This window comes from Falco rusticolus, chromosome 7 (genome assembly GCF_015220075.1).
Source record: "Falco rusticolus isolate bFalRus1 chromosome 7, bFalRus1.pri, whole genome shotgun sequence".
In the NCBI taxonomy this organism is placed as follows: domain Eukaryota; kingdom Metazoa; phylum Chordata; class Aves; order Falconiformes; family Falconidae; genus Falco; species Falco rusticolus.
The window spans coordinates 17,892,734-17,917,781 of NC_051193.1; the positions used below are offsets into that span (position 1 = coordinate 17,892,734).

Here is a 25,048-nt window from a genome sequence, read left to right on the forward strand (position 1 = left end):
AGATGCTGACAGGAGTGACAGAGGATGGAGCGGAGACCCTGTGGCCAGGCACTGTCCTGCTCCCTGCAGGAATGGTACTCAATGGCACCACACAGCTGACAAGCTGCGTACCAGCTGTCACATGAAGAATCCATGAGATGTCCATGCCCGAGCCAACTGTTCTGCTGAAATGACTTCCCTCAGATGAAATAATCTCATCGTAATACTAATGCACACCTCCATCTCAAAGTTACCTGCCTCCACGGCACTACTACACCTCACTGGGCACACGATACCAGTTAGTAACAACAATATCTATGACTAGAGTCACTCAAGCTACACCTAAATGTGACGGAAGTGGACCAGTCCTGAACTGAAATAAGTCCAGGGCAGGGGGAATTGTCTAAACTATTGGATTACCCAACTCTGATTCAGTGTTCACAAAGTTAGGTCAATCTAACTCACTCTAAAGTTGTTATGAAGGGACTTCTAATCAAGGTAGTCAGCCTTGGGGGAGCATGAGAAACACAGAACAGATAGTGAAAAGAACACCCTTATCTAAGTTACGCAGAAAGAAGCCTTCAAGTGAGGAAAGTTCTGTTTATGAGAGGAAACAGGATGTTAAGGTGTTGCAATCCACTGACATCAACAGAAAATGAGTTGAAATTAGGACAAAGATAATAGTGGTAGTAGGAGATCATGACCTCCGACGCAAATAGCCCCCCTGAAAGAGGGCAAACCCTCGCTTGAGGAGCATGCATAGTCAGCAGAGAACTTCAGCAGTGCTGAGGATGTGTACTAATTTGCATTAGAAGCGAGAAACTTGTAACCAATCTTGTGTATGCTGAATGAATATGCAATATACTGTGAAGTATAAAAAGTGGAGAAGTGAGGGGAAGATTCCATCTCAACTTCTGGGATCAGTCAACTGGCTGAGCCTGTCCTCTCCCCCATTGACTTATGCATGCTAAATAACTTATTCTAGCTGTCATTAGTAATTAAGGTTTTGGTTGTGTATAGTTCAGTTGTGCATCATTTCAAGCTTGGTTTTGCGGACAGCCCCTATCACCAGCAATCATGAATCTTAATTTGTCACAACTTTATAATAAAGAGTGTTATTCCAGTAACTGTTAGTGTGAGTCCTTTGTGGGCACTAGCAGTTGCCAGCAGCAGGTGCGGGCAGACCCGCCGAGGGGTCCCCTGGATGCTGTTGGCATGTTTCTCTGAACAAGGCAGTCAAATTGCCCTTAGATCCAGTGGGACTGTTCAGGGAAGGGTCCCTGTAACGTGACACTGACAGACTGGTCGGGCACAAGGGTCTCGGCTTTTCTGGTGTGCTGACAGACAGATCAAACACCTGGCGTTGAGAGGATTCCCCCCTCTCCCCCCTTTTCACGTGACACTGGCTTTAAATAGCACGCACCCAGGGAAAGGATTCTTTCCCTCACGCTGCCTGAACAAGATTTTGTGTTAAAACCAAAAGAAATTTCTCCCAAGATCTGCAGGTTTTAGGTGGTTTTTTTAGAATTACTAAAGTCTTGAAAGATCTACTCATCTCGTTTCCCTGAGACTCCTCTCAGATACTGTTCCCTTTATCAGACAGGTCCACAGCTATTGCAAGATGAGTGCTGTCCTACTGAGCTACACACTGAAGCGCTTCTCCAAGTACAACCCCACTTTCAGGCAACCGTGTCTCCTGAACAGCCACTCCAGCCTCATTTTGTCAGGAACAGGTGTGCGTATGCATGTGCTGTATGCGTGTGTATGTCTGTATATACAGGGATGAATATAGGCTAAGGACACCAAAGCTGGGTAACACTCCCTTCTCAGTCCTCCGTACACCCACATTCCCAACAGAACTGAAGCATTAAGAACAGAGAGCTTGACAAGCAGATAAAAATGGGGTTTATTACTTGGAGGATCAGAGGCAATCCAAAAAATCCCACAAAGAGCGTAACTGTCCAACAGCGACTTTCTTTTTCCAGTTCTCTGGTGGTTATTTCAACTTAGACGTGAAGACATATGTTTAAACATTCAGAATTTTAGACATATTTCAACATTCACGTCCCTACAGGCTGGTAGCACACACACGGGTCTGCAGTTACATCTTCGGCGAGCGGGCTTCCCCGGAGGCGACGGCAGGAACGCTCCGTGTCCCCGAGGGGCCGGGCTGCTGTGTCCTCCCGGGGCAGACGCGCAGGCCCGGGCTGCGAGGCGGCCCCTGGGGACGGCGCCAGTGCCGCGGCGCGGCTCGCACGGCTCCTTCAAGGCCTCTTCTCCGGTGCGGCGGCCGCCGGCGGCCCCGCCGTGCCCTCGGGGGGCTGCGGCGGCCCGGGCGACTGGAAGACGGGCCGGTAGATGTAGAGCCCGCTGGCCACGCCGAGCGTCACGGCCAGCGCCAGGTGCGGCAGCGGCAGCCGCCCCAACATGGCCGGCAGGGGGCGCCGCCGCGCCCGCAGGCACCGGCGTGAGGCGGCCGGGCCTCTCCGCGCCCCTCGGCGGCGCCTTCGCCCCCCGGCGGGGAGCGGGGAGCTGGGAGCGGGGGCCGGGAGAGGGGGAGGCAGCAGGCCCTGCTCCCCCCGCCCCAGCAGCGCTTCGCCCCGCGGGCCCGGCGCCCCTCACCTGAAGGACGCGGGGACAGCACCGAGCGGCGGCACCTCCCCTTCGCTGGAGCGACCGGAAGGAAGTGCCGCGGGGTCGCGCATGCGCCGGCGGAGGCGCGGCCCGGCCCGGCCCGGCGGATGGAGGCGGCGGGCGGGCTGCTGGCGCCGGCCCGGGCGCGGCGGCCGGAGGCGGTGCGGCTCCGTAAGCGGCGGTCGGTGCTCTACAGCGGAGCCGCCGCGCAGCGAAGCGCCGGTAAGCGGGACGGGGGGGCGGGGGGGGGGGCGGCGCCCTCGGCGCGACCGGTGACGGGGCCCTCCCTCCCCCCTCCCGCAGGCCCTGCCGGCCGCCCGGCGCCGCTGCTGACCCTGGCGGTGGCGCTGCGGGCGCTCAACTGCGCAGTCGTCCAGACCAGCTTCGTCCCGGACGAGTACTGGCAGTCGCTGGAGGTGGCGCACCGCATGGTCTTCAAATATCCTTCGCCGTGCCAGCCTCCCGCCCCTCCTCGCGGGCCCTCGCTATCGCGACACGGCCCCTCCCTATCGCGACGCGCCACCCCGCTTCCCGAGCTGCTGCGTCGCCCCTGCGCGACTGCAGGGTCACGGCCGCAGCAAGGCTTAGCCTGACCTGTAAGAAACCCCCTGCAACTGTCCGTGTCTTGATCCGGGCAAGTCATAAGGTGACACTGCTCAAATGAAACTTCTTGTTTCGGTTGTTCCCGATTTATCCTTAATATTGGCAATTATGGCTACCTGACCTGGGAGTGGGCAAGCGGCCTAAGGGGCTATTCATATCCACTGATCTTTGCAAGCATCTACAAAACCTTACAGCTGTTGGCCAAGGATGATGTTCAGTTGCTAGTGAGTATAATCAAACAACGCATCCGCTACTAAAATCCAATTTGAAAGCATTGCATTTCAATTCCTTGTATTTTTATCATCGTCCAGGTGAAATACAAAGCGTCGAACCTGGCGATTAGAGATGTATGAGCCCAGAGGCCTGACCAAAGTGTTTTGCCTGGGTGCAGAACTCATTCGTAGGTCTCCAGTCACAACTGATGCCTGTGGCTGCGGAGGATTTTTCTTGGCCTCCATCAGCCCCCTTGAGTTTCATACCGATAGTTTGCCACTACATGATAATTGCTCAGTGGTTCAGCTTTCCCAAGTATTTCGTATTTGTACTAAAATCACTAACAACAGCCCCTTCTGACTTCTGTTGGAGATGAATGACAAAGAATCCTACCTTCAATTTCTGAACACTTTCAGTTGAACTTTACACTTACTTTGTTTTGGGAAAAATACTAGTTTTACCAAGGAACTTTACTATTAAAAAAAAAAAAATAAAAAGCTCTAGAGAATATTCACTAATTGACTATTTTCATGTCTGAACAGTCACTCACCAATTCAGTAGTTCTCTCTTCAAACTTGGAATTTGACAGGTTTATTGCAAGTAAGATTTTCTATCTGCTTACGTAGATATGGGTCCCTAGACTTGCACAGGCAGTGCTGGCAGCTTTTGCTGATGTGAAGCTTTACTCATTAGTGCGACACCTTGAAAATGCAGAAACAGCAAAGTGCGTGGTGAGTCTCAGCCTTGAAAAAAATTTTATGTTAATAACCACTGTGTAAACTGTGCAGTTTTCAGTAAACAACTGTGTAAACTGTGCAGTAAACAACAGCTGAATTATAAGTCACACCTTGAAGAATTACCACCTTCTTTTAAAACTACAGCATTTGTTTTAACATTTCTCCCTCTGCATCCTGTTGTTCATAATTATTTTCAGTACTTCTGCCAGCTGTGTTCCTGGTTTACATGGTATTCCTGTACCAGAACTCTAACAAACACCATGGAAACTCTTCTTACCATGTTTGCTCTTTCCTACTACCCAATAAAGGGTTCCAAGATGGGGAGCAGGTGAGAAACTTTCTACTAACAGTACTGATAATTTTTTGCCTTGGGATAACACCAGTCTACTGATACCATTTATACTGCTAACACCAAACACACCTCATTCATGTAGCAAGAGCTCTAGGTCATGGAAGGAACAGTAATTGTGGTATTTCCTCTAAAAATTTTTTTTAAGCCATGATACAGCTGGTATGTAAAATTACTATTCTCCAGTTCCCTTAACGCAAAATATCACTTTAAGGGAAACTTCAATTTATACTTGAAAGGACTGGAATTTGCGGTAACTCGGGAAAAGTTAATAAAAGCTTGTTTGGGTTCAGGCATAGGTGAATGTGTGGTCACAACTTTCTTTACCAGCTATCTATTTTAAAGCAAGAATGTGCTTCTAGTTAGCAACTCCATTGCTAATAAAGCAACTACATAGTTGGCAGCCTTCCAAGCAAAACAGAGTATCTGCACTGAGAGAAAGTTTTCTGCAGTACAAAAAACTTTTGGTCAAAGACATGACAGTATTTAAATTGTTGAAATGTCACTGTCTGCAAAAGAATGGACCAAACCTTTTGATAAACTTCTGGTTTTCTTGTGTTCCCTCATTCTAGTTGCAAGTATTTAGCTTTGGTAGCACTTGCAATTGTTATTCGTCCCACTGCTGTTATCCCATGGATACCTCTGGTCTTCACCCATTTTATGCAAGAACAGAGGAAAGCAGACCTTATCCTACACAACTGCATTCCAGTTGGGTAAGTTCTTTCTGAATTTAAAGGACGACTGTGCACAGCCATATCCTAAAATTGATTTTACCACTGCAGAGGCAGACAACCCAAAAAAGCTGATTTAGTGTAAAAACCAAGGAAAATAACAGCATTCTTTTGCAAAAGTTTAAAGAAGGGACATGCTTCTTTTGAAGTAACGTATATGCGGCAAAAAAGTACTAAGAGAGATTTCATGAGGGTGAGACCTGAACAGTGTTCCAGTTTAATCTGGGATTATGCCAGCGTCGCTGGGCAATGGCAACTGGCCGCTGCAAAATGGCCATGAATATGGATAATCTCAAAAAAAGATCACGAATCAGGGAGTTTTGACAGCTATTTGGCGAGGAGTAGAATCTGATACAAAAGCAATTCAGGCAGTATCAGTGCAACCAACTTTCCATTTTTGCAGATTGGTCACAGTAGGAACCTCTTTAATAATTGACCGTGTGTTTTTTGGTAAGGTAAGTTGTTCTAAACTTGACTTTAAAAGGTTGGGGTTTAGCATTTTAACACTGATGTTAACACTGAAGTTTCAGACTTCTCTAATTTCTGTTATTTCTTTGACTGTGTCTGGCCTATGGTCTCTCAATATATCCTAAGCCATAAACCCTTAAACATTTACTTCTCAAGTTATTTTAAATTATGAGCTGTTACTTAAAATGAGTATGCTCAGCTGTCAATAAATCATTATCAACAAACTCCAAAACTTAAACAGTTCTGTGTTTAATTGCTAAATATAGGAATTCTGTGACAAGTCTTAATAGAAAAAAACCCAGTAACGCTGTATCATTTAAGGCCAGCATTGACTGTGTAATTGAGTTTAGCTGTTGGCTTTCACTTTGGATTTATATTTAACTTTCTCCCCCCACCTCCCCTAAATCTCCCAGTGGGTACTGGTTCAGCTGAACTTCGTGAAATTCAACGTGCTGCAGAATTTGGGAACATTTTATGGATCTCATCCTTGGCACTGGTACTTCACTCAGGGACTCCCAGTCATCTTGGGTACCCATCTGCCTTTCTTTATTCACGGCTGTGTGCTTGCACCAAAAAGGTACCGCATCTTTCTACTGGCAGTGATTTGGACAGTACTGGTATACAGGTAATTTCTCTTAAGTGTAACTACTGTCTTTCCCAGTTGTGTTCTTTTCAAAGCTTATGTGCTCTCTAGAACAAAAAAAGCATAGCATTCGGCTTAAGTGATAGAAAACTTTAAACTATTCAGACACTCCAAGAAATGCAGTTAACTATACAAGAGTTTCTAGAATTTTGTATAATAGTACTTCTTGTATTGTTACCAAACATGTATTTTTAGAACTGAGACTCTTATTAAAGAATAAAATAATTTCGCATGAAATTCAATGGAAAATGAAAAACCAATCACCTAATAGGTGTTTAAGCAACAACAAAACCAGCTGGAAAACTGTTTACTAGATGCTTTTTACTGAAAATACCATTTCATTTGGTTTTTAATACATCCCCAGTAAGATGAGAGCTTCTTAGGCCAAAACTTACTCCATTCACAAGTCTACACACAGTTCAACATTTATCATAGGACTGTACGTCTCATTTTAAGTTGAGAAGTAGAAGAAAAAATAAACTGTTTCTAAAGCATGAGAATTAACTGTCGATTAAGTAAGACACACTTCCACACAAGAAAAGAAACAGCAAATTAGTAACTACTAAGTAAGAAACGGTATTAGAGTAGTAACTGAACACAGACAAACAGTAGTGAGGCCACTAATGCCACCTTCTACAGTCCAGCTCAAAACTGGATGTAGCTCTGTTGGTTTTAGGCCTTTCTTCTTGTAGGAACCTGCTTGGTTCCCATGACACAAGTCTTGCAGTAATCCCCAAAACAGCCCCAAAAGCTGGCATGGGAAACTGTGTAAAGCTGCATTAGCAGAGGCGAATGTTACTTTGTTAGATACAAATGTGTAACTTGAATCTTTGCTTCTCATCCACAGTTTTTATTGTGTTTTGTTACAGGAAGCAAACTGGTGATGTACTAGCTGAGTTGTATCTAGTAGTCATAGACCACTTAGTTGCTAGAGTAGTAGGCAGGTACTTTTATTAGTGCTTGGTTTAAACTTACGTTGCTAGAGTAGTAGGCAGGTACTTTTATTAGTGCTTGGTTTAAACTTACGTTGAACGTGCTCATGTTCTTAACAAGTGACAATTTTTACTCTAAACTGCTTCAATGCCAAAAGTACATGCAAGTGCTTTTCTTCCAGTCCTCCATGCTGCAGAACATGTTTTGTCAAAAGAACTGATGCACTTAACTTTCTTGCTCTAGTATTATGTGTTTCATTACAGCATGCTGAGCCATAAAGAATTCAGGTTCATCTATCCAGTACTACCATTTTGCATGGTTTTTTGTGGTAAGCATTGGTTTCAAATTCTTGCAGCCTTCCCTGTATTGTAATTACTACCTAAAGAGAGACTAATGGTCAACATAGGTATTTTGACAAGGGATTCTTAGAACCAGCCTAACCAGGTAGGGGGAAAAAAAGAGGGGGTGGGGCAGGGGAAGAAGAGATGAGGAACAGCAAGTGACCGAAGCACAGATGGAGAATCCTGAGCATGGATAAAATCCTTTCTGCAAAATAGTATAAAGGTTGCCTCGGTGACTCCTAACTTTATAGCAATGCCACCCTGACGGTGAATTTTGCTCCTTGGCTCCTTTTGTAGTATTTCTTTCACCTCGTTCTTTCAAATATGCCTGACAGACGCCTTTAAGTATGGAACAACAACAACAAAAAAATTACTGACAAACCTAAAATTATCTTTGTCTAGATTCAGGCATATTAGTAGACTTAGTTTTCTGTCTTGACCAACCACCAGCTGGAGGCTACTTTCCACAGTTTTAGAGCAGTTAAAACAGGAATAAGGTCCCTAAACTAACGTAGTTAACTTTAAATTTAAAGAGAATCTGTCAAACTGGAAAGCATATTGCTTTTGCCAACAAAGATTTTTCTAATGCTTTAGCAGAAACTTTTAAAGTATTCATTTATTTTTTTTCCAGTTTGTTTTGTGTTTCTTTTAAACACAGAAAAAAGCCTAAGTATTTTAGATTTTACAAAACTAGGTATTAACTACAGTAGCGTATCTATAGGAGAAGGAAAATCATGATGTAAAGTCTAGTATGCTGCAAAGTTACGAAGGAAAGATTAAAACTTCTGGAAGGTGAAGCTATACATCTTTAGTTTAAATACAAGTGCAAACCACATGAATCATTGAAAATAATTTTCTTTACCCTGTTCTCCTATCTAAACAAAGGTAAATCTTATTTCAGTGGTTTTGTGCTTTGCTGAGATCAGGATGTACTGTATCCTGGCTTAGCTCAATAGCAGATTTAAGGTGAACCAGTTCTACCTCACATGCAGGAAAATGCCAATCAGACCACTATTTTTTGTTAATTTCCCTCTGAACTTTCGTGTCTATAAGGGAATGAGGTCATCTATGCAATTTATCAAGAGCAATTTATCATCTGTTTGGATACTTCAGTAAAGAAAAAAATTACAAAAATTATTTCTGATAATTCAGCGGTTACAGAGAGGTCTTTACATTGCTCAAAAGATTAAAAATAAAAGCAGAAAAAAAACCCCGCATGTGGGTTCGAAGTGATTTCCAAGCACACTTAAAGATAAGCTATGAGCATTTCACAAAAGCAGTAAAAAATGCCTATAATAGAATGTTTCTACTAGCATGTAAACCACAGGCTAATTAGTGGACTTTGTTTTCATCTGAGGTTAAAGATCTGCAATTTGTCAGAACAGACCAGCTGAAGACTAGTTTATTTTACTTGTTACTGCCTTCTGAAACAGGCCTACTCTAACTTGTTCCTTGTGATTCAGTAAGGTGCTCACAGAGCTAGGCTGCGTAAAATATTGTATCTCCTACTACTGACAAGTACATGACCTAAGGGTTTCATGGCTGGTCACAACGTGAAGCGGTCTTCTGTGCCAGGTTCGTCTAAGTTGTGGCTGTGGGTAACAGGTTTATACAGCTATCTCCCATCAGAAGGAACGGCTCTTCATCCTGAGCTCCTTCAAGAAAAGTCAGGGGGAAGGGGCAGGGATAGGAAAAGATGGAAGAGGAAGCTTTTCCAAGGATAGTAGCTCAAAACCAAAATAAAAGTAAGAGAATGCTGTAGCTTTCAGCATGTTGGAGAAAAAGAATACCACAGCCACCATACCAGAGCACATGTAGTTATCATTTATTCTGGCTCTACTTGGACATGCATGAATCTGAACACAACAGTAAGTTGCCACGTATCATTCATCCAAACTACTGAATGGGCTATTTTTCCCCACAAGAAATTAAAATTAAGCTCTAAAGAGACAAAGCACTGGCTTTGAAATTGTAATTCTGTACTTCAAAAGACAGCTATGGGCTTAACAATTACACTGTTAAAGCCAAGAAGTTTATAAGGGCAAAGTCAACCTTTGAATTTCCATTTAAAGAGTAAATACCAAAAGAACACTGTCTTAAAATGCCTCAAAGTAAGGTATTATTATCAACCAAGTAATGGTTTTCCAGTAAGCTGTGGTACTTTCAAAAATACTGTGTGGAACTGTTAGTATTTGTTTATCTTTAAACTTAAATGTTTCTATAGGATATTCTTTGAAACATCTGAAATCATGGAAGAAATCTGCAGCAAGTTTCCTGCTTTTATCAAACTTACTCCCAGCCCTGTATACAGGCTTGATTCACCAGCGAGGCTCTCTTGATGTTATGAGTCACGTACAGCAACTCTGTAATAACTCTTATCAGTCACAAGCTTTTGTCTTCTTCATGATGCCGTGCCACTCTACTCCATTTTACAGGTATTAGATTAGTTAACAGTGTACTATATTAAAAACCATACACTTAAGCAGAAATTATTTTTTTTTCCTAAGCTTATACATTGAGATGGACAAATGTATACAGGAGGAGTTTTGATTTTTCAAGCAGTTAATACAGAGTGAATAGGGGGAATAAGCCAAATGCTTATACTACAGAATAAAAGTCTGACTTTATTCAGTTTTTATAAAATAGCTTTGTATGAGGATATACAGTAAGTCTTATGACTTCTGAAAATAAGTCATACCGCTTCATTACGGTAACTTTTGTGGAAAAACTAAAGGCTAATTGTACAGTCAAACTGCATTAATTCTACCTTTACTTCTGCTGCTAGAGAGTAAAGAAATTTAATTCCAAGGTACAGTGACTGAAGTCAGGACTCCAAAGAGTTTGCAATAAATCCTGGCAAGCAGACAAAACATTAACGCAGATATAAACAGTGAAGCTAATATGGAAAACCACCTTTTGAAGAAACTGATGTTACACAGATGGTATTTTTGTTAAGATAACTCTGCTTTCTGTGAACTGCTAACAACACAGTCACAGCAGTTTGGAGCCGAATCCGTTTATTACACTTTTCCTTTGATATGAAGGAGGGAAGAAAATATGGTGCTGGGGGAAAAAGTACCCAACTATTCACTTTTGGGTTTGACTGAAGTATCTTTAAGTGATGAGTCATTTCAAATCTTAGATATTGGTCAGTTTATCCTGAAGTGTTTGTTTTGTTTTTCTCCTAGTCATGTTCACTGTCCTCTAAAAATGAGATTCCTTCAGTGTCCCCCAGACCTAACTGGAAATGAGAGTTACATTGATGAAGCAGATTTATTTTACTCTAATCCACTTGGCTGGCTTAATAAGGAGTTTTACAAAGATACATTATTACCCAGTCACTTGATCTTCTTCAGTGTGCTAGAACAGGTATGGTAACTGCAAGATGCAACAAACTAGTTTTGAAGTAAAGTTACAAAATTAACAAAGTTAAAAAAAAAAAAGGGGGGGGGAGAGTTACAGTTCCAAGTTTTTTGAAAATCGTTGTCCACAACTTTTAAAACCACAAATTAAAATTGAACCCTCTAGTCCATAATATAGATACCATTCCAGGGATAGATGTTTAACATTCATGTATGCCCTCTTTGTGCAAATTCTACAGGCCATAAAATAATGTTTTATGGAATTCCCCTCTAGCTGTGTTAAAACAGACGTGCCATCTGTTCCCAGAAATACACACTTTTAAGTAAGCAACAGTGACAAGCAAAAATGCCTGCAGTCAGAGTACCTCTTCCCATCAATTCTTTTATAAAGTCCATGTACTCAAAACAACAGTGTCTGGTGAATGTCCACTCCAGACAGGATCAAACATGATAGGTACCTCTTTTTCTAGCAGTCTTTCCTAAAATAAAAGACAAAACTTCCAGGGGACAGTTGACTTGATGGTTTTCAGAAGACTTTGGGACACTGTTTTGATGCTACCAACTGCACTTTTTGACTGTGGAAATTAATGTATGTTCATTTGCAGGAAATATCATCATTTCTAGTTTTAAGGGGCTATGAGAAAACAGCCACTGTCTTTCACACTCATGTACCTCAAGGACGAGTTGGAAGCCACATCTACGTCTACAGGAAAAAAACTGAAATGAATCACACCTGAAGATCAGTTTCTAGACTCAGCACCTAATGAGATCCGTTTTTCACAGCAGTACTATGCTTAGACGATCTTGTACTGCAGAAAGGGAAGAGTATTGAGTCTGAAACTGGGTAAGTCAAGTGGGGAAGGTCTGATTAGGCAGCCAGGTTGTCTGGAAACATGTAAAACCTCTTCCTGAAGCAACCTGAGTAGCAGTATGGCAGGGTGGGGTTGCTGACCTACCTTACAACACTAGGAAACATCAGGAAGACCAAAGTTACCATATGACTACTTAAGTAAGAAAGCAGACAAGACTGGACCATTTTTATAGAACTGTACAGCTATGCTAGGTTTGTTTTATAAATAAAGACTTTTACCCACAATGTCTCTTTATTTTTCTTCTACAATATGCAGATATGCAAGACATTTCAAGTGTTTAAATCAGCAAGCTGATTAGAATGCAGCACAGCAAATTCTTCACAATTCAACAGGCTCTTGAACACTGCCCCCCCCAAAGACAAGAAGCAAGTGTAAGATTACAAAACACTAACAAATACATTACCATAATGTAGACCTATTTTTTGAAGGATGAGATGAAGTTAGTATATCAAACATTGGAGTTCATTATTGGTACATTATGCATGACTCAAGCTTGAACTACACTAATGGAATGCAATTAAGCATATTTTTCATACACAAGTCATTGCATGCCGAGTTTCTGCAACAATACTGCTGGCACCCAAACTACCACTTCCAAAGAACAGTTAAAGCAACAGTACAGAATATGCAAATTAGAAAGCTTGACTTCTGCCTTTTAACAAAAATGTGTAAAAATCAAGTTATTTAGAGAAAAAACTTGCATCTTGCTGCTTTGTTGAAAAACAATTAGTTTCCAGAGAGGATGTGAATGCTAATCTTATTTTTACCATAAATTACTCAATATTTCGGATCAAAGGGTAATTGCCCCAATTCTATTTCAAGATTTGCCATATGTCTTCCATTAGTGCGACCATGTTTATGCCATTTACCTTCTCTTTTATTACGGTGGTGGTACTTCTGAGCTTGTTTTTCATGTCTGGAATTTTCAGTTTGTGTAAAAGAAGGCCTTTTAGGTCGACTGCAAGGAGCAAACAAAAGCTTATTACTCTCTTATGAAAGCATCTCTAACAACATTTTGAAACAGTTACATTGTCAAGAGCAGCTTCTAAATTACTATTAATTAGTCCTTTCTCTTGTAAGCAAAATGGGGGGAGGGGGGCGTACTTGTTTAAATCATCAATAAGATGGTATATTTAAGAGAAATCCTTTCTAAAAATAAAAATGCTCTGCAGCTGCTTGCCCACAGTTCTCTTTAGACTAAAGCCAGGTAAACAGCTATTTGATTATCCTTACTGTGCTTCTTGACTGAGGTCTCAATCTATTTTTCAGCTATTCTACTACATTCTGCTCTGTAAAAACAATGAAAACTTTACAGACCCTTAGGAAAGCACGCTTTGTGTAAACATCGGCACTTCAAAGGTTTTTATGAACAGTAAGTACATTTATACAGAAAGAGGGGGCACTGACTGAACACCATTTCTCACTCATTGTTGCAGTTCTTGATGCAAACAGCCTCATACTACGTGTTGTTCTATGACATGGGTCTGTAGCCTGCTAAATTAAGGCTATTTCCATCCTCAGCATCATCTAAATTTCTGCACAGCATTATCAGTAAATGAATTTTATGATTCTGTTTTTCTGCAAACTGAATTAAAGCACTCAAAAATAAAGTATTTAATTACAAATTAAAGTTAATTTAATAATAAATTAATAAGTAGTACTTGGACTGTAAATCAAACCGTAAAACTTGAGTCATGTGTTTGCCAGAACTGCACGCTAAAAAGGCTACTTGGTAGTTGGCAAAAGGAGATTCACCCTCATGGTTCAACTCTTAATAACAGAAAGTACGACCTCAGATAATATATAATAACCCCAAAGTAGCTCAGTGCTGCAATAAAACGCATGACATAATAAAACACTACAAGTCCAAAAGAGAAACCTGACAGAAGAACTTGATCTAAATACTGAATATGCTTTGCACTGAGTACCAGCACAGAGAAGAGTTCTACTACGGCTACAAGGACACCTTCTTGTGTATTATAGATTAGTTTGTATACCACATTTTTTCTTACCTGGCCAGAATAAACATTAGTACAGCAAATTTTGTAATAGTGATGATGTTAAAAGCCACATAAAATATATACATAAAAGTGTTCCATAAAGAGCAAGCTCCACCACTACATTAAAGTCACTTGCTTTATGTTCTTTCACCAGAGTCTATGCAGCAGAACCAGTTGCCCATATCTAGCTCGACCACGTATAGCACAGCCAGCCAGGCAGCGTACCACAGCCGCTCTGCCCTGGGAATACCATCGGATACAGGAAAAGAACATAGGGAACAACTCATGCCAAGGACCTTTGCAAACAAGTCTGAAGAAAATTTAGTCAGGCTCAGGATGTGAACTCAAGCCTGCTATTTGAGCAGCTCTGGGCACAGGCACTTGGTATTCTACTAAACTCCAACAGAACACTGAAATTCCTGAAAAGCCAGCAGGGAATATACCTGCCAGAACAGGGCTTTGAGCCTGCTCAAATATACCCCAAACCCACCTCATTCAGGGAGAGATGACAAGGAAGTCCTAGTTAATGCTGCTTCTGAGACAGTTATTCATTCCATCAGATAGGCCATCATAGCTGTTTAGTCTAAAGTACACCTGCTTGCAGTTACACCATTTTCTAAAGAACTCAGTAGAAATGGCATGCTGTGTACTGTGGATCTGTAGTACCTCCCAAACTAACATCTCACACACACAAAATTTATATATAAGGTACTACAGAACCACTGTATGCAACGCAATCTAGTATTTCCATTGAGTCCTTCAAAAGCCTTCTAGCATATATGTAATTCTATATACAGTAAGAGACACACACTAGAGGACCACCTACTGGAACAAGGACACTAGGTGACTTCACAAAGACTACTACATTGTGTTAACAAGTTCAGGAAACATGAAAACAAACCTGGGTCCATACTGGGGTGAATTATCATAATGAAAGTAGTATCTATAGACGTATTTGTCCAAATCTTCAAAAACCTTTTCATTATTATTTTGGTATTCCTTCATATCTTCCAGGTAATCCTTGACATCGTTAACAAAATCAGTGAACAGCATCTGGTCATGTATAAATAGCCCGTTATGAAAAAACTTATTGATGAAATTTTCTAGTTCTCTCCAGTGATGAAAGTTATGTACAACTTGTTGCAAATACGTTTTCATTAGCCGATTAAATTCATCCACCCTGATAGGATCTGATACCCTATTAAAGAGACTAACGAACTCTTGATGAGCACATTCAAAAATACCAGAGCAGCCCTTTAGGACAAACTGATGTTTTCTATTACACAAAGGGTTGTTGAGACACTTCTGTGAATCTGTATCTTTTTCAAATGTTGTGAACTGATGTTTTCTTCCATCTTTGAATTCTTTTGGCATGTGAGGTCCCCTGTAATGCATGTGCTTCAGATTCTCATAAGCGTTATGTTCTCGGTAAAAAGTCCGAGCTTTCTTGTTTGCCTCTTGTCTTTTATCATTCGACTTCCTCTCTTTTTCATCAAAGATGTTTTTTGTGGTATCTTTGAAGTGTCTGAATGTAGACTTTACAGAATCAGAGAATTTTTTCAGGTTTTCTTTCACTGCTTCTTTAGCCTGCTTAATCTTTTCTTTATGGTGTCTTACAAACTCTTTAGTGGAATTTTTCATAGCATCAAAAGTTTCCTTAACTGAACCAAAAAATGATTCCTTTGATTTCTTTTTAGTTTTACTTTGCCCTTTAGCACCTTTCTTTTGTCCTTTTTCATTCAGTTCTTGTTTTTCAGTTTGGTCTTTCGCTTCAACATACAGCTTCTCCCATAAGTCAGAGCGTTGCTGCTCAAAGTTTAGCTTTTTTTCAAGTTCTACTAGCCTTCCTCGCAGAGTTTCTATTTCTTGATTTTCTCTTAATGTATCATCATCATTTTCAGGTGTTTGATGCGAACTTAACTGTTCCAGTTCTTTTTTCAGAGCTTCTGTAATATGACGTTCTTTGTCCAGTTCTCTCCTTAACATCTGTGCCTCTGCAAAGAGCGTTTCCTTTTGCCGAAGAAAGTTGTGGTTTCTTTGCTTTTCCTCTTCCAAATGTTCCCTTAGTTTCTGATTTTCCATTACAATAGAATCAGTGCTAGTACCTTTATCTTCCAAGTTTCTAATTTGTTGTCTTAGCTTCCTTAATTCTTCCTGGAGTGAGGCTAAAGCTTTTTCTTCCTTCTCTAGAGATTCTCTTAAGTGCTGATTTTCTGCCGCAAGACTTTTTTTTTGAGATTCAAAGGATTTCTTCTCGACCTCGGAAGTCAAACACATGGCAAGATCCCCCTTGAGCGACTAACACAAACAAAAAGAAAATGAAAAATACTACCATTAGAATTGTTACAATTTCAGCTAGAAAGATGGCAAGTAAACTCTTGGCTACCTCTGCTTGTCATTTTGGATGCAGTGACACATGTTGCAGCAAGATGCAAAAATAGAGCTACTTTGTTTATCTCAGATACACACACAAACACTATCGTGGCAACAATGATCATGTGAGAGGCTCCCCCTTCCAACCAGGGGTCATCACCCCTCCCTTCTATTTGTTAACTAACTGAAGGACTGCAAATTGGGTACATGGATTGTAACATCTTAAAAGGAAATGAAAATCTGCATGTTTGCTGTTGATTTATGTTCAGCAAACTGGGTTTATGGATTACAAAACCAAGTACGTTAGCAGAAGCAAGGGCATTCAACAGTTGGGGCAGAAATTCAGGAACTGATTTTGAACTAAACTTGTTGCTGAAAATACGTGTTCATGTAACTACATCCAGACACAAAAGGATCTCCCCAGTATCTTGGCATTCTTGGCAAACTCTAGAACTAAACATATTAAGTTATGTATAAATGCTGCTACCAGCAACATAAAACTAAAAAAAAAAACCCCAAAAAACAAAAACAAAAGACACACACAAAGCACTCCCTAACCTTCTCTCTGAAGGATCTAACAGTAAAAAACTAAAAGTATTTTAAAAATTAATAAATGTCGACAGTTTAGAACACAAATTCACAAAACCCGTAGCTCCAGCCTGTAATAGGTTTTAACCAGCATGTTCTGCTTCAGTTGCCTCCATAAATGACAACCTGGCATTATGTCACAGGGAAAGAGACAGTCTCTGTGTCCAGGTAACTCCTAGACTACACATGTGAAAACCAGTATGTTTAAACACATTCCAAACACATTCCAACAGCAAATTTGATCAAAATACAATTTTTTTGTCATTTTCCTTTCTCCTGAATTCTTGACATTCTCAGAAAGAACTTACTAAGGAAAAGTGTAATGGATTTGTGTGATAAATTAATTTCACTTTGTGTAAGTTACACATGTAATGACAGAACAACCCAATGGTTCCATCTCAACTCACACCTACCCCCGCCTTAGGATGCACTTTATCCCCTTGCTCTTGTTGGCACTGGTAAAGGTCATCTTTCAGATCTTTTAATTCACGTGTCTTTGTCACCAGCTGCTGACGTTTCTGGATCTGTATTGTACCTACAAAGATAAAAAACCTTTCTTTTGATAGTCTTGACTTACACGAAGTAGTTAGAGGAACAGACGTACCTAAACATCACCTTCATTTTCTCTGCAAATTCAAAAGCATTCTTACCTTGCAATTTTTGCCCCGAGCTTATTAGTAACTGTTTAGCTTAAAGATTTTAAAACCAGATTGTTACATACGAATTCTGTTTCTTCCAACAATAAACAATTTCTCAGACCTAAAAATTCTCTTATTACATTGTCTTTTATTTGATGATAACAAATGAAAGGATTTTGGAACACTACGTAGAGATAAGTTAGATAAAAACCAACAGAAGTTACACAGGAAAGGGTGTGTGTGACTGTCATATTTTCAGTAACATGCAAGCCAACCAGTATCGCAGGGAGACCATTAGTCCATGCATTATCCATTTCAGAACTACAACTTCTACTGTTAAGTTACATGAATAAGAGGGTACTAGCACAGTATTTAAGCTTTCATGCAGAAACACAATTATTACACACTGCTCACAAGGCAGCAACTACTTGCAGGCCCTATCTCATCATTCTTACCCATGAGTGAAGGCTGAAGAGTAAGCAAATATCCTATCTTCCGATTATCAGGCAAAGGCTGAGACATACTATTTTTCTGAAAGGAGTATTTTCGTTGTACCATCCACCAATTTCTTCAGTCAAGTAAAACTTCTTTACTGGTACTTCCCTACCTATACACATTCTCTAAATCCAAACACTGATGTAGTTTTTATTTCTTCACTTTTAAGATTCTCTTGACTTGATTCTACAGTAGATGGCAACAGCAACTTTTAGGTATCTGCTTCCAAACCAATGCAGCATATGCAAAGTTCTATTTCTGTATTTAAACTGTATTAAAGGCTGCGGGGGGGGGCGGGGGACGCTTATTATTAAAGAGGAGAGAAGAAATTCTATATATACTATTACAACTGAGGAATTTTTTGTGCTCTCTTAATTTCTATTTAATTTATTGCCAAGTATGAACTTAAAAACAGTGCTCTACTAAACCATGCTGAACCTCAATAGTTGTTCAGCACTCACTGGAAGCATAGATCCTTGCGTAAGTGAATTTGTGTATACTGACAGTAAATTTGGTTTTCATATTTATGCTTTACAGATACACTTGAAGAAGTCCACTGATCCTAGGAACCTGAAGACTGTATCTGAAAAATCATTTAGTGTAAAGGGTTCACGTTAAGAGGAACATGAATTACAGAAAAACACTTAAAACTCTGTTTCTGTCCTTATCAAGAATCCTAATTTAGATACAGTAAGCTATAATGACATTTAACAACACAGAAAAGGTAGCAAAGACCCTGAAAATGTATGTAATGAGGTACTATTCCTCAGTAATTGGTTTGTATTTCCAGCTGGTACTCTTAACTCACAGTATCCTTCAGATTCTTTATGAATCCATCTAAACCCCTAGCACTACAGCAATATTCACTTTTGCAGGTTCTGGTTGAAGAAAAAAATTAAATACCTAAAATGTCCATAAGAAGCATTCTTCTGACAAGGGCTTACTGACTTTAGCTTGTCCAGTTACCTATTTCCTGGAAAGCTTCTCCTCTTTCACATCTCCTCCCTAGACTATCATAAAGCCAGCTAACTCTGTTTAATACTGATTAGGAAACAGTAATTGATTAAAACCTAATCCTAGTTGCTTTCTACATCTTTAGAAGTCTTAAAGGAGTCCTGGAGCTCTACCTAAAGGGAAAACACTATTGTGATACTGACACATATGATAAAAAAAACAAAAAACTGCACACACACACCCCCCACATAATTTCATAAAAAGTAACCCCTTCCAATCCTCTTACATGACAATTAGCCTAGCATTAAAAAAAATGCTGGGGAATACATTGATTCCAACCTGAAGCACAAAACCACAAAGTAGTCCTCCAGGGAGAAGGACTTTTCTCTTTTGAAGTTCATGTTTAAAAAAACCAAACAGAAAACAGGAAGATGGAAAGCAGGGTTTGATTTCCTTTCTAGTGGTAGAAACATTAGTTATCACATAACCACAAAGAACTTTCACTTGAAGAAGCAAAACCCAAAGCCACACAGAGCTGCCTTCTTTCTGCTGGGAATGTTGTCATCACTGTCACCAGCGATGACAATTCCTGTTTAGAAGTACCTCAATGAATGAACAAGTCAGAGTGAATCCCTTAATATAGATATGGCTCTTGAGTATATTTCCAAAAGGTAGTTCTCATCCATAGATCTCAAAGTTCTTTAAAAGGACAGTATTTACCACTAACCTCAATTTAAACACAGTAAAATGATTGACAGAACTGAAACCTCAAGTTAACACCCCAAAGCACTACCAAAGACTGGTCTAGTCACCGCGCTGCTCTCTGCTGCTTGCACGCCAATACACACCAGTTAGTTTTTACACCAGCTAGCAACTGTTAAATTTTAAAACTACTAAATTAGTCATTCCTATAATCCCACATACACTAGTAATTCTTAAGACCCAATTTATTTATTTTTTTGAAATTTAAGTATGCATACATATATGGATGTGTGATAGCACAATTTCAGAAGTAAATATGAATGCAAGCACAGCATCCAGAATACACCACTCATAACTCTTACCTTCAGGTTTACCTAAGAACAAAAAAAAATACTAGGGTCAAATGAAAATTAGTATAAATCTCAAAATATATGTCAAAATTTAGACCTCTAACAATCAGATGAAAATCAAATCCAATCAAAATCATATTCCTAGTCTCAAACTCAATCGCCAAGTCTTCTTATGAAAGCACATTTTCATATAAAAATAAAATTACTCAGGAAAAGTTACTACTAAAAATAAATGCCCTCTATCATTTTCATCATAATACATGTATCTTAGAAGATCAGGACTGCACTAAGTAGATTTTGATCTGCAGTGAGTTCTGCTGTTAAATGTAGTAACAATCTGTGTAATGCTTAACTTTAGGCAACGCATTAACACAGAAAAATTGCTGCTGTCCTTGATTTCTTAAGCCACTCTGGAACTGCAAGGACAACTACAGTGTATTTTTCTCCACCAGAAAGAGGAAAATATTGATACTATGAACTCCTGTAAAAAGTGTGCCTTGCTTTTCTATTTACCAAATAAGCACATATGGGATAAAAACCTGAAATAACTCTCTGAATGCTGTTGAGAATGGTAAGCACTACCACAAATGTATTTAAAAAAAAAAAAAAAAAAAAAAGATGGGAAAATCGAAGGGTACACACTGCATTACGAGAACAACAAGAAATTTTTATCTGGAAGGACAATCAAAATTTAATTTCTTTTTATTTACTTTAAGATTAAAGTAGTGTATATTAAACAACTGCACTGCCGAAAGGCCTCTTTGTATTATCCATACATTAGCAGTTGCTTTTTCTCATTTTTAAGTTTAGATTGTTAGCAGAGAACAAGAAAAAAAATCAGTCATGATAAAACGGTGGTTGTTACAGAAGACCTTGATTCAATGTCTTTTTCTACAAACTCACCATAGAAGTGTCCAAAGCCCATGCTGATGGCAATCACCAAAGCCAGTATGATGCACCTGTTAAGGCCACTGCTGAACTGGCGTTTGTGCTGCTCTTCTCTGGGAGGTTCAGGCTCGGGTTCAGCCGGTGATCCACCCTCAGCCTCGGAGCTAGAGATGAGCCTCTTCTTAGCCCGACGTTTCCGTACTGTGGGACTGGACTGATTGCTAGTTTCATCACTGCTTGATTCATCGTTGCTAGCCTGAGATGGAAAAACTGAAAACCAGCATAGAACAGGCTTTAAAATGTATTAATTTTTGCTTTAAAAAAAAAAAGCAGAGTACCAAAATCCATCATATTTATGCAAAACGTATTTGGCACTTGTCTTAGAGAACATTAACAAAAATTCTCAATGTAATAGTTTATGCTGGCCATCATGCTCCATCTCCGAAGTTAAAAATTTGTTTCTTAAAAGGAATTGAATCAAGAAATCAGCAAAAAAAAGCGTATGGCACTTCCGCCATACCTCATCATTCCTTCATTAGAAAGTGTTTCTCTTTCAGACAATCCTGCCTCTTAAAACATCTACATGTACTGACTCCAAATTCTTGTGAAGCAGAAAGGTTAAGAATTCAGTTTTTCTTCTCTTACAGATATTGAGACTGAACTATTTAATAATACAAGAGCAACATAAAGGCTTGCTAAAAGCAACCCTGCTACAAGACAGACATGGTTCTATTATATTCTCTCAAAAAACTTCATTCTGTGACTTCCATAAAGCTGCAGACAGAATTTTATTAAAGTTCCATCAATGTAGGTATTATAAATATCCAAATCTTTGCATTGCAAATTTATTTAAATACATATAATTTTGTTTACTTTTAGCATCTACCATATACTACCTATTAACATCTTAACCCACTTTTCAAAAAAGCTTTTTTCAACAACTACTGCGCAGGAGAAGAACCAACTACTCAGGTGCTTCTGTGTTTGTCCTTCCCTAACACTCTGAATCCAAAATGCTTCTATTACCTGACTGATGCTTTGGAAGATTGAAATGGCCAAGATTTGAGGTAAGAACAAATTCTACCCATAAAAAATAGCATTTTTGTAAAATGGTATTTATGATACCACTTGTATGTTCATGTTTCTTTGGCCCAAAAGTCATATATTCTAACTGGGAAAGTAACATCAGGGCTGTAATTGCTTGTTGCTATTAGTGGTAAATGCTTGCTGCATACACTGGAAATAAATGTGTACAATCCAGCATGTAAGTAACGATTATTTAATCTCCTTCCTTTGAAAGCATCGTTTTCCAGTGTAAGGCAATATCAAGGGTGAGCAGCATCAGGGTGAAAAAGCAGCTTTCAAGTATGTTCACGTACCTAATTCACATGCCTGAAATAGATTTAATGTGATCAATGAAGCCTCTAGCACATGACAAAGTGTTCCTGCTCGGACACTAAATCTGATGCCTGCAATTACACAATGCTAATGCCCCTTCTAGAAATACGGTTGTTCATTCTCATACCAGAGATCATCACTCAAACGTGAAAGTATAAATACAGTTACTGGCCTTGAACGTTTCACAACCAAAAATAGTTTGAGCGAAGCCACGCACACGTCGCTGAACAGACAAGAATGCCAAGCAGTGCTAGCCATTGTCTATAAAAAGCGTTACCAATTAAGATTCTTCATTTAAAGCAAATTCCAACTTAACAGAATTGATTGCATCAACCCCAGGAAAGATTACCAATTAGTATCTGGAATACATGTCTAATTTCTGACTCCACGGACAAGCATCACGTCAGACAATGAAAGGTAACTTCCCCTCTTACTAAAAAACAAATCCATTTGAGTCAATTAGTCAAACCAGACTGACCAAGCAGACATTGCAATAAAGACAAATCACTTCAACCACGACTTGACATGCAGATTAGTAAATGAATTCATATAGCTTGGCAAAAAAGGACACTATTTTAGAATCAGTCATTTAAGCAGATGCATACTTTCCCAAATACAAGCATTCAGAAATTAAGTCAGGACAGAGGTATTTTCACTAAATTGCAGAGGTCAGACATTATAAAGGATTATACCAGACATATGTAAGACAGGTGTTATTACGGTTTATTTGGGGTTTTTTTTAGGGTTTTTTCAACAACCAAAAGAAGCTTACGCATGTGGAATACAAAAGTGATTAAGGAACAAGCTGCTTCTAGACAAATGGGGAACTCTTTGATATACACTGGACAGCAAAGAATAGGAAAGGGAAAAAAAACAGACAATCAGAAAGCAAAGAGAAAAAAAGCTGTAAGACACTTAAGAGCCATTTATAAGCACTTACTGGCAAGTTGTCAACAGTATTACACTTTCAGGCAGCTTACAGCTGCCTTACAGCTGCTGTAAGAATTCAGTACAAAGCTGTACTCTGAACAATTATTCACAGGATAAAAAGGAGTACAAGTGAAACAAAGCATGACCACAATAGCAGTCCAAAATTCTAATTTCTGCTATGATTTGGAAGTGTCAGGTCTACACTAGAAAACTAGGGGAAGTAGCAATGTCGATTAAGAATACGGTTTTCTTTGATGTTTCTGCATAGGTACGACTCAAGCCTAGATGAGGTTTAGCTCAGTACATGAGCGCTTCTGCTAGTTCACTTCATTCATGAAGCAATATTAAAAACATTTCTGTTTACGCAGTGAAGACAGCCCAAAACAGGAATTGGTCTGCAAGTAGAAGTGGCAGAAAAATCCTTGTAGGATGTTTTAGTATCTACATTAGCAAAATCTGAAGCTCTTCATTTTCCAGCACAACAGAAAACTGAACAGGAAATGGATAGCAAAGATCTCCACTGCCAAAAAGTGGCATGAAAGTTTTGACAGCTAAAACTTTGGCATTTAAAATAAATGCAGAAGTACCCCAGACATCTTCTGTACTACTTGGTCAATCAAATGCACACCACTAAAGACCAGGCTGAAATCAGCTTAAGTTAGAAGGAAGACATTCTTTTTGCCAGTCACACATGAATCTGGAATCCAACAAGAACCATTCATTTAAATGGCCAAGCATACACATTAAAATGTATTACAAAGCTTACTGATGCCCATTCCAAATTTACATGTAAGCTTACCATATTTCAAAAAAGCAAATAAAACACTGACAGCTTAGCAAAATTCCTCAGCGAGGACTGGCTGTCAGCTTCTGTTTGGAATATTGCTACTATACAATCAAGACAGATTGTTACTGATAATTTTAAGAACACTCCATGCAATCCATAAGCAATCAGCTTTACAGAAGCTGATCAAATTTAATCACACCACCTTGGAAAGGAAGACTGTGAGACACATGCTCTTTCACCTCATTTCCCCATCCCCTTACACAACCAGGAATCTTCCTCAGCTTCTCCAGCCAACTGACTTTGTGTACAAAAACATAGGGGGGGGGGGGAAAAAAGCACTTTTAGAACTCAGCCCTAAAACAAAACTGAAAATCAACTAAATTTTACATTAAAAATCAAGCCATCCAGAAGACTTAGAGAAGGCAACATCTTCGTTACAAATCATCACTAGTCATGATCAGATGCTAAGCTGTCATCTTCAGATTCCAATGGATACTACACAGATACATGAACATTTAATGCCGCTTTATTCTAACACTAAGATAAACCAGTATTTTAAGAAAAAACTCTTGCAATAAACTTAGTTTGAAAAGTAAAAATCACCAACACGGAAGTGTTATAGAGAATAAAGAGAAAAGATAACAAATAAGCAGCCAAAAAAAAATTAAAAGGAAGACCAGAGAACTAGAGAAGAATAACACAACAGGGAAAGTTTTTTGTTTCAGTTTGTTGGGGTTGGGTTTTTTTGTTTTGTTTTTAATTGGCCAAATATTCATATCCTTCCACCTGAATATCACTCATTCCGTATTTCTGCCAAGTACTGGGAGTATCTTAAAACACCCAAATATATATATTCTAACATAGCTATGAAAGTAAGCACAAGTTTTTGTACTCATGCTGCTATTAGTCCTCATGGTCCCAAAAAGTCAATTCTCTCCCAGTTGCTGGTTACTTACGCCAACTCTATAAAATCCCAAAACATTGTAGGTTTTGTCTTGGCAATTATTCTATGCACTGAAAGTAATTTTAATTCTCAAAAATATGCTAGAAATTTACTACTTCTTATTTAGAATAGTGAAT

General features: G+C 39.5%; 3 protein-coding genes across 9 annotated transcripts in view; 1 reads left to right on the plus strand and 2 right to left on the minus strand.

The window, feature by feature from the left end:
- Window positions 1–1,861: 1,861 nt before the first annotated feature.
- Window positions 1,862–2,433, minus strand: LOC119150875 (protein PIGBOS1-like). Its single transcript, XM_037393967.1, has one exon. It carries the CDS (start codon window positions 2,406–2,408, stop codon window positions 2,244–2,246), a length of 165 nt encoding a protein of 54 aa, XP_037249864.1. The 5' UTR covers window positions 2,409–2,433; the 3' UTR covers window positions 1,862–2,243.
- On the plus strand, window positions 2,377–12,089 carry PIGB (phosphatidylinositol glycan anchor biosynthesis class B). 3 transcript variants are annotated; one of them, XM_037393956.1, is made up of 12 exons: window positions 2,377–2,835; window positions 2,991–3,052; window positions 3,323–3,440; window positions 4,056–4,160; window positions 4,364–4,494; window positions 5,088–5,228; window positions 5,650–5,701; window positions 6,128–6,339; window positions 7,554–7,618; window positions 9,856–10,066; window positions 10,820–11,000; window positions 11,599–12,089. In XM_037393956.1, exons 1-12 carry the CDS (start codon window positions 2,407–2,409, stop codon window positions 11,728–11,730), a joined length of 1,839 nt encoding a protein of 612 aa, XP_037249853.1. In that variant the 5' UTR covers window positions 2,377–2,406; the 3' UTR covers window positions 11,731–12,089. The 3 variants fall into 3 exon arrangements, with proteins under 3 accessions (XP_037249853.1, XP_037249854.1, XP_037249855.1); XM_037393957.1 differs by having other exon boundaries at window positions 2,679–2,835; window positions 2,917–3,052; window positions 11,599–11,863; XM_037393958.1 differs by having other exon boundaries at window positions 2,679–2,835; window positions 3,327–3,440; window positions 11,599–11,863.
- The window catches only part of CCPG1 (cell cycle progression 1), a 30,175-nt gene continuing 11,349 nt past the window's right edge, over window positions 6,223–25,048 (minus strand). For 4 of the 5 annotated variants that reach the window (XM_037393950.1, XM_037393951.1, XM_037393954.1 and 1 more), the window contains exons 6-9: window positions 20,869–21,123; window positions 17,240–17,361; window positions 14,767–16,163; window positions 12,078–12,823 (exon numbers count right to left, since the gene is read on the minus strand). In XM_037393950.1, coding sequence (XP_037249847.1) covers window positions 12,643–12,823; window positions 14,767–16,163; window positions 17,240–17,361; window positions 20,869–21,123 — 1,955 coding nt within the window. In that variant the 3' untranslated portion in view covers window positions 12,078–12,642. Of the gene's footprint in view, window positions 6,405–12,077; window positions 12,824–14,766; window positions 16,164–17,239; window positions 17,362–20,868; window positions 21,124–25,048 lie in introns of those variants that run through there. The other variant, XM_037393955.1, reaches the window with a different exon arrangement.

Bases quoted from the DNA above. Each gene is read 5' to 3' on its own strand.
- PIGB (XM_037393956.1), top strand. From the start codon at position 2,407: ATGGCCGGCAGGGGGCGCCGCCGCGCCCGCAGGCACCGGCGTGAGGCG. The intron at 4,495-5,087 runs GTGAGAAACTTT...CCCTCATTCTAG, and splicing joins GGTTCCAAGATGGGGAGCAG to TTGCAAGTATTTAGCTTTGG. The intron at 7,619-9,855 runs GTAAGCATTGGT...ATGTTTCTATAG, and splicing joins ATTTTGCATGGTTTTTTGTG to GATATTCTTTGAAACATCTG.
- LOC119150875 (XM_037393967.1), bottom strand. From the start codon at position 2,408: ATGTTGGGGCGGCTGCCGCTGCCGCACCTGGCGCTGGCCGTGACGCTC.